This window comes from Gekko japonicus, unplaced genomic scaffold (assembly GCF_001447785.1).
Source record: "Gekko japonicus isolate JY-2015 unplaced genomic scaffold, Gekko_japonicus_V1.1 scaffold393, whole genome shotgun sequence".
In the NCBI taxonomy this organism is placed as follows: Eukaryota; Metazoa; Chordata; class Lepidosauria; order Squamata; family Gekkonidae; genus Gekko; species Gekko japonicus.
In genome coordinates this window covers 579,935-588,717 of record NW_015177017.1, presented here as the reverse complement: position 1 = coordinate 588,717, position 8,783 = coordinate 579,935, and the positions used below count along the sequence as shown (strand labels likewise).

The following is an 8,783-nucleotide window of genomic DNA, read 5'->3' as shown; positions in this document are numbered from 1 at the left end:
CATACCACCCCACCAGCTTGCCTGCCTTGCTGGTGGAAGTGGTGGTTGAAAGAGGAAGCAGCACGTGCTGCTTCCTGCTCCTGCAGGCCCGGCTGAAGGCAGGCAGCCAGGGACTCAAGCACACAGAAGGGGCAAAGAGAGAGAGAGAAACAGACACACACAGGGGCAAACACACACAGAGCGCGCGCGGCACAGAGAGGGACAGACACACACACACACACACACAGAGATGGGGCAGAGAGAGAGAGACAAACACACACATAGAGGGGCAGAGAGACATACACAGAAAGAGAGAGAGATGGGAAACAGAGAACCTACAGAGGGGCACATACGCACTCATACACAAACGGGGAATGGCGGGGGGCGCCTCTGCAGGCCTTTCCCTGCCCATCCGCCTCAGCAGGCAAGCACAGAAAGGTGGGGGGGGGGCGCTCCAGAGGTCTTTCTCTCTCTGCCAGTCCGTCTCTGCGGGCAAGCAGGCAGGGGCGACAGAGGAAGCCGGGGATGGGGCAGGAGGCCGGGTCGCTGCGCCTCCACGCAGCCCTATGAAACTGGGAATGGGGCGAGAGGCAGGCAGTTTACCTTTCTTCTGGCTTCTGGTGCTGTCTGAGGGCTGCAGGGGGCGGGGCTTGGTTATGTGCCTGCCTCACTCCCAGAGCACAGTACCGGAGAGGCGAACTCCCCCCCAAACCGAGCCCTGCCCCCGGGGGAGGCTGAGCCCCTTCCTAAAAATTTCGGTGGGGGCTGAAGCCCCGACGCCCCCACGAAGATTACGCCTATGCAGAGAGCTACCTGAAGTGTGCCAAAGTAAGACGTTGAAGAATACCATACTGAATATGAGCTTTGTTACGACTGGTTGTGAAAGCACAGAGATTGCAGATATATTGTGTTCAAGCAAAGGCACTAAAGATCGGGACCCAATCACCCCACGGCATTTGCCCGCCAGAAATAACGGTCAACTACCCCCACACACACTAAGTGCGTACCCCTCTACAGAAATAAAGCAAAACAACAGGTCTCTGTGACACAGTGTCTGTGACATAGTGCCACACCCCACACATCACAAGTGATGCCCCCCCCCCAATTTAGAAAAGTGTTGTTTTTTATTGTAGCTGCAGAATAAATACACCCAGGGCTATTTTTGGGCAGGGACGCACAGGAACGGAGTTCCGGCTGGCTTCCAAGTTGGCCACGCCTAGCAGGAACTCATTAGCATAACAGGCCACACCCAACAGCAGAAACTCATTAGGATTGGCTACATTAGGGGTGTGTGGCCTAACATGCAAAGGAGTTCCTGCTACAAAAAAGGCCCTGGGTTTTGACAACAAACAAGGTAAGCAGAATAAGAAGCAAAAGGTGGGTGTGGCTAGATGAGCACACTTCTGGTAACATGGGGGTGTGGCATAATATGACAATGAGCGGTGCTGTCAGGGGTGTGGCCTAATATTTTAATGAGTTTCTGCTGTTGGGTGTGGCCTATTATGCTAATGGGTTCCTGCTGGGCTTTATCTAGAAAAAGAGCCCTGAAGATGAAAAAGAAGGGTGCATAAGTTGGGCACAGAATCCAAAGTCTAGATTAAAGGTTTACTGCTCTGAAAACGTACATACGTCATGAGCCAGACTCTACTTTTTTAAAGAGCAGTGAGGCTGCTCTGGAGGCACCCTCACTGCATTTAGGCCAAATATATTTTTTCCTCTCCAAGACGAGCTTCGATGTGGGCTGAGGAAAGTGATTCTGTATAGCTCAAGCAGAAGCCAGCTGTTCACAGCGCTGATCACCTTGCTCCCACAACTGGCGGTCATCATGATGCCACCACCAAGAAGGCTCCTTCCCGCCCATCCTCCCGAGCAGCCTTGCACTTTAAAAACGTTTCCGTTGACCCTCTAATGAAAACAAAATGGCGAGTGAATGATGAAAGAAATGATGCAGGGTGCTTCAACAAACAAAGAAACAAAAAAAACCAAATAGACTGCCTGGAACATTGGGGGGGGGGGGAGATGAACAAAATCTCCAGCTACGCCGGCATTTGATTCAGTGCGGTGCACATCTGTCATTTCATTGGCAGTGTTTTCATTTGTGGCTGCTTTCTGGAATGTGGCAGCCTTCTGTCTAATCCCTGTGTGTCCAGCAAATCTGGCTGACCGCTCGATGCTAAGCTCAAAACACCTCCTACGTATTGTGAAAGACCACTAGAACAGTTCCGTGTTAGGGAAAATCTTTTAAGACTGCGCACTCAAGACTGACAAGGTCTCATCAGATGTCTTTGTTGTTATTATACCTTTCTTTTTAACCCTTTAAGTTTCACGCATGACTCTTTGGTGCTGCTTTCATACTAGGAAACATTCAAAGCCTTTAAAAATAAGGCATGCGGATATTTATTTACATTCCTTAGAGGCTGCCTTTCTCGCTTTTCTACAGACTGGAGGTTAGATGGCCGCAGCAAACTGTTCTATTGACTCACAGTTCAAAAATATACATGGGGAACTAATTCTGTACAGGCTTTTTAAACATCATGCTTACCCTGTAGCTATTGGAGAAATTAGAGAAGAAGAAGAAAAAGAGATTGGATTTACACCCCGCCCTTCACGGACCCAAAGGTGTCTCAGAGCGGCTTACAAACTCATTTCCCTTCCCCTCCCCACAACAGACACCCTGTGAGGGAGGTGGGGCTGAGAGAACTCTGACAGAAACTGCTCTTTTTTCAAGGACAGCTCTTGTCAGAACTATGGCTTGCCCAAGGTCATCCAGCAGGTGCAAGAGGAGGAGTGGGGGAATCAAACCCGGTTCTCCTAGATTAGAGTCAGCGCACTTAACCACTACACCACTTAGGCAGAAGAGGTATACCCAATACATTTCCCCCTGCCATTTAGCTGTTAAAGGCATGAAACTGGGTTCCTCAGACTGAACCACTGGCAATTCCGTTTCTGTTATGGGCAACCGTCATGAACCGTCTATATGCTGCTCCATCATATGAATTCTTTGGGAATCTACCTTCCGTCTGGTTAATCTTTAACCAGTAATCTACTGACCTGGTCACTAGCTTGGAACTATTTGGGAGAAGACCGGCTTCCAACCTCACCCATGCAAATGACCTGCATTTCAGTATATTCAGTATTGCTCCTACTCCTGCTCTGAAGATGTCTCCAAGGCATTGTGAGTATCTTGTACCTATGCTGTTGGAATAAGGTAAGAGCTGAGGATATACTTTGGCTTCCAATACTTTAAAGACAGGGCAGATCTCTTCAAACTTTCCCCATTTATTTTGTTCTCTTTCTGTCTCTCTTCGTACTTGAGACGGTGCAGGGCTGAGTCATCATCAGAGCAGCTAACATTGTCAGAAATGGACATGGACTTTTGATGAGTCACTACTGTGCTTAACATGCAGCTTTACATGTAGAAGATCATATTCAGTTACGTAACATCAACCTACTTTGTTTTACTATTTTTCTATCTTGTTCCATAGCACTTTCACCTATGTTTCAGATGTATTGTGTGTTAAGTCTTGTACATTCTTCACGATAGGAAGGAAGGAAGGAAGGAAGGAAGGAAGGGCAGATCTGATGCCCACCATATCCTCCTCTAAACACCAATATTTCTTGAGATATCCTGATGCATGACTTGCCTTTGATCAGTTTTTCCTGGTCCTTAATGTACTGCCATTTGTCCTTCATGGCTTTCTCCACATCATCCCTGGTCACAACCTCAAGTTTCTCCAGTTCCTTCTCCTGCTCTTTCAGGGTGGTTAGAAGTGCTCGGAGGTGGCCAGTCTGTTCTGCCTTTAGGTTCTGGTTCTGAAAAGAAAAGGAGACGCAAACGCTTCGACTTGTCCTGTTGTTCATTTTGACTCATAATAACGTAAGAAGGGCCCTGCTGGATCAGACCAGTGGTCCATCTAGTCCAGCATCCTGTCTCACACAGTGGCCAACCAGTTCCTCTGGAGGGCCATCAACAGGGCATAGAGCCCGAGGCCTTCCCCTGATAAGAACCTAAGAAGAGCCCTACTGGATCAGACCAGTGGTCCATCTAGTCCAGCATCCTGCCTCACACAACAGCCAACCAGTTCCTCTGGAGGGCCAACAACACGGCATGGAGGCCGAAGTCTTCCCCTGATAAGAACGTCAGAAGAGCCCTACTGGATCAGACCAGTGGTCCATCTAGTCCAGCATCCTGTCTCACACAACGGCCAACCAGTTCCTCTGGAGGGCCATCAACAGGGCACAGAGGCCGAAGTCTTCCCCTGATAAGAACCTAAGAAGAGCCCTGCTGGATCAGGCCAATTTGGTTCCTCTACTCCAGCATCCTGTCTCACACAGTGGCCAACCACCAGTTCCTCTGGATGGCCAACAACAGGGCATAGAGGCCGAGGCCTTCCCACGATGTTGCCTCCTAGCTCTGGGATTCAGAGGATTAGTGCCTCTGAACATGAAGGTTCCCGTCAGCCACCATGGCTAGTAGCCACTGATAGACTTATCCTCCATGAATCTGTCTAATCCCCCTTTTCAAGCTGTTTGTTCCTGTGGCCATCGCTACATCCTCTGGCAGCGAATTCCACATTTTAATCACTCTCTGTGTAAAGTAGTTTTTCATGTTCCGTGTTTTCCATTCCCACCTTCAAGACAGCTAACGAAAACTGTGAAGCAAATTCAACAAAACCCTACGAAATAATAAAGAAACTGTATGGTGCAACTGTAATGAAAACCCAGTGGGTCTCTCCATGTCCTCATTGTAACAAAGAGTGATTAACCCATGGAACTCACTGCCACAGGAGGTGGTGGTGGCTGCAGGCATGGACGGCTTCAAGAGGGAATTAGATAAACGTATGGAGCAGAGGTCCATCAGTGGCTTATTAGCCACAAGGCAGAGAGAGGAACTCTCAGTCTGGGGCAAGAGATGTTCCGTATTCTCGGTGCTTGGGGGGGGGGGGCAACAGTGGGAGGGCTTCTAGTGTCCTGGCCCCACTGGTGGTCCTGCAGTTTGGTGGAGCCAGTTTGGTGTAGTGGTTAAGTGCAAGGACTCTAATCTGGGAGAACCGGGTTTGATTCCCCCACTCCTCCACTTGCACCTGCTGATGTGACCTTGGGTCAGTCACAAGCTCTGGCACAACTGTCCTTGAAAAAGAGCAGTTTGTGTCAGAGCTCTCTCAGCCCCACCCACCTCACAGGGTGTATGTTGTGGGGAGGGGAAGGGAAAGGAGTTTGTAAGCCGCTCTGAGACTCCAAGTGAAGGGCGGGTTATTAATCCAATCTCTTCTTCTTCTTCTTCTATCAAGTCACAACTGACTTATGTTGGGCCCTCATGGGATTTTCAAGGGAAGAGATGAACAGAGGTGGTTTGCCATGGCTTGCTTCTGCGTAACAACACTCTGGACTTCCTTGGGGGGGTCTCCCATCCAAGTGCTAACCGGGGCCGACCCTGCTAAGCTTCCGAGATCTGATGAGATTGGGTTAGCAATTAATACTAATTAAGTGCCATCACGTCTCAAACAACTCATGGAGACCCGGTAGGGGTTTCAAGGCAAGAGAGAAACAGAGGTGGTTTGCCATTACCTTCCTCTGCGTAGCAACCCTGGTCTTCCTCGGTGGTTTCCCAGACAAAGACTAACTTGGGCAGACCCTGCCTAGCTTCTGAGATCTGATGAGATTGGAGTCTCAGAGCATCTTACAATCTCCTTTCCCTTCCCCTCCTCCCAACAGACACCCTGTGAGGTAGGCGGGGCTGAGAGAGCTCTTCACAGAACTGTCCTTGAGAGAACAGCTCCGACAGAACTATGGCTTGCCCCAGGTCATCCGGCAGCTGCAAGTGGAGGAGTGGGGAATCAAACCTGGTTCTCCCAGATTAGAGTCCGCGCACTTAACCACTACACCAAACTGGCTCTGCTTCAGTGCTTCTTGCTTTATTTTGTTTTATTTTTCAAAACTTAATCTCCCGGCTGCATGTCACTTCCTCAACCGCAAACAGTTGCCCAGCACTGCTTTAAGCCCAGATAGGGGGAAATGACAGAAAGCTACAATTTGCCTGTCTTTCCCCATGACTGGGCTTTAGAAGAGCCTGGAAGGGGGGTGACGTATTGACTGGGGAAACAGTACAGGGGGAGAATGTACCGGGGAAGAATGTTCAGGGGAAGAATGTAACCCATTTATTTAAAATATTTATACATCAGTCTTGGTCCTAGCCAACCGGGGCCCATTCTAGCTATCTATCTAGTCCATTTGTATCCCGCCCTTCCTCCAAGGATCCCAGTGCGGCGTACACGATTCTTCCTTCTCTATTTGATCCTCACAACAGCCCTGTGAGGTAGGTGAGGCTGAAGGGAGGGGCCCCGAGGTCACCCAGTGAGTTCTGTAGCAGAGCAAGGATTTCAGGTACTAGTCCAACGCATGTGTTGTGTATTCACTCCATCTCAACTTAAGTTAAGCTTGAGACCTCAGCCGGATTCTAATCTGAAACAATACCACTGGCTGAAGCAATGTATGTAACCAATGAAATGTGAGAGTCTGTGCTGGAGGGGAGACAAATGATTGGATGTTATCTTTACAATGTGATTGGATGTGAACTATGAGAGGGCGTGGCTACCCCAGCCCGGGAGAGTTTAAAAGGAGCTGTGCTCCACTGTTGTTTTGTGGTGTGTCGTCAGATGTTGTGTGATCTTGGAAGTTCTCGTTCTTGAATAAAGCTGAATCACTTATTACTTACTTTGTTGTTGTGTTGCATACTTAACAGCATGAACCTGACGGGACTCCAACGTCACATGTAATTGAGCCTTAAGGCTACCTAATGAACTGGGAATGTTCCGGATCATAAGTCCATCCCCTTAGCCACCGAGCAGTAGTCGCTTTAAGCAGAGGTGCTGGTTCACTTACCCTTTCGTGGCATCTCTCATTTATGTCCTCCAAGCGCTTGATTTCAAGCAGAAGCTGATCGATGACATCTTCTTTTATTTGAATTCTGCAGAGAAATAAGCAAATGGGAGGAGTGACCATACAGCTACTGAGGGTTACTGAAAACAGAAACTGCGTGGGGAATTACCAGCCTTTTTTGTGGAAAGCAAATAACATAAGTATGGAATTTACAAGGGGTCCAAAAGTTGTTATATGTCGCTCAGTCCTCTGCATCGTGGGAGGGCAGCTTCATGCAATGTGACCGCAACCATCAGCTGAAAACAGACTGAAAGACATAGACTGTAGGCTCCTGGAAGAGCTGCCAACCTCCAAGCAGAGTCTGGAACTCTCCTGGAATTACTCCTGATCTCCAGGCGACACATCAGTTGCCCTGGAGGCAATGGCTGCTTTGGAAGGTGGAGTCTATGTGGCATTATGCCTGTTGAAGTCCCTCCCCTCCCCAAACCCCGCCCTCCTCAGGCTCCACCCCCAAATCCTCCAGGTATTTTCCAATACAGAGTTGGCAACCCTGGCTGGATCTGCAGTTACCCATTGTACATGAGATCTGAAAGAAGGTGATGTGTAAATGTGCTAGATGGCCTGATCCAACATTGGCTTCTCTGATGTTCTTATGTGTATGTGTGTGTATATATGTATGTGTGTGTGTGTGTACACACCCACACACACACACACAAGAACATCAGAGAAGCCAATGTTGGATCAGGCCAGTGGCCCATCCAGTCCAACACTCTGTCACACGGTGGCCAAAAATACCAGGTGCCATCAGGAGGTCCAGCAGTGGGGCTAGAACACTTGAAGCCCTCCCACTGTTGCCCCCCCAAAGCACCAAGAATACAGAGCATCCCTTGCTCCAGACATAATAACATAAGAGAAGTCAATTCTGGATCAGGCCAAAGGCCCATCCCGTCCAACACTCTGTCACACGGTGGCCGAAAATACCAGGTGCCACCAGGAGGCCGGAGGGCCTGCAGGGGGGCCAGGACACTAGAAGCCCTCCCCCTGTTGCCCCCCCCCCCAAGCACCAAGAATACAGAGCATCCCTTGCTCCAGACATAAGAACATAAGAGAAGCCAATGCTGGATCAGGCCAATGGCCCATCCAGTCCAACACTCTGTCACACGGTGGCCAAAAATACCAGGCATCACTTGCCCCAGCCTGAGAGTTCCTATCTATACCTTGTGGCTAACAGCCACTGATGGACCTCTGCTCTTTTAGAATTGCAACTGATCTTCAGACTGCACAGAGCTGTTCCCCTGGAGAAAACGTCTGCTTTGGAGGATGGACTGCTTAATTCCCTGCCCAGGATCCAACTCCCAAATCTCCAAGAATCTCCAAACCTGGAGTTGGCAACCCTTGGTCAGCAGGGTGGCAGCAAAGATCCTTTTGTCCACAAAGGGCTAGTAAGAGGAGAGGATCCTCTCTTCAGCCCACCAGACAGGAACATACTGAGATGCCGAATTTCCTTCCTGTTATACGTACTGATATTCCAACAGAGCTTCTGGAAAATACGTTCGGACTTCCTTGGGCTGCTGAGATGCCTTTTTCTTCTTCTTCTCCTTCTTGTCTTGTTTCTTCTTCTTGTCTTTCACCATGGCTTACGGCTCTGTCGCACGAAATGGAACTGGAAGAAATGGAAATGACCCTTTAATAGTACATGTTGTGTGTTGCAATTCCTGATCGATGCATCCGGAGTAAAAGACCATGATCTCCTGTTAAGCACCAGTAAAGGAATCCCTTTTCAGCAATGAATGACGATTTTTTTAAAATGCTTTTGTAACCCATGCAGTTTTGTAGCTGTTAACAGCATACAGGGATCAGGCACGCCTGCTTTTGCCAATAGGTGGTGTGGCAATTAACTCCCTTTCCCCCCTTCTATACTTAGT

The 8,783-nt window shown here is 49.0% G+C and overlaps 1 protein-coding gene across 1 annotated transcript in view; it reads right to left on the bottom strand.

Annotated features, from left to right (window-relative positions):
* The window catches only part of CCDC83 (coiled-coil domain containing 83), a 32,481-nt gene extending 23,976 nt beyond the window's left edge, over positions 1 to 8,505 (bottom strand). Inside the window, exons 1-3 of the mRNA XM_015427730.1 lie at positions 8,380 to 8,505; positions 6,862 to 6,946; positions 3,624 to 3,792 (exon numbers count right to left, since the gene is read on the bottom strand). Of these exons, the coding sequence (XP_015283216.1) occupies positions 3,624 to 3,792; positions 6,862 to 6,946; positions 8,380 to 8,492 (367 nt within the window). The 5' untranslated portion in view covers positions 8,493 to 8,505. The remainder of the gene's footprint in view (positions 1 to 3,623; positions 3,793 to 6,861; positions 6,947 to 8,379) is intronic.
* Positions 8,506 to 8,783: the final 278 nt, after the last annotated feature.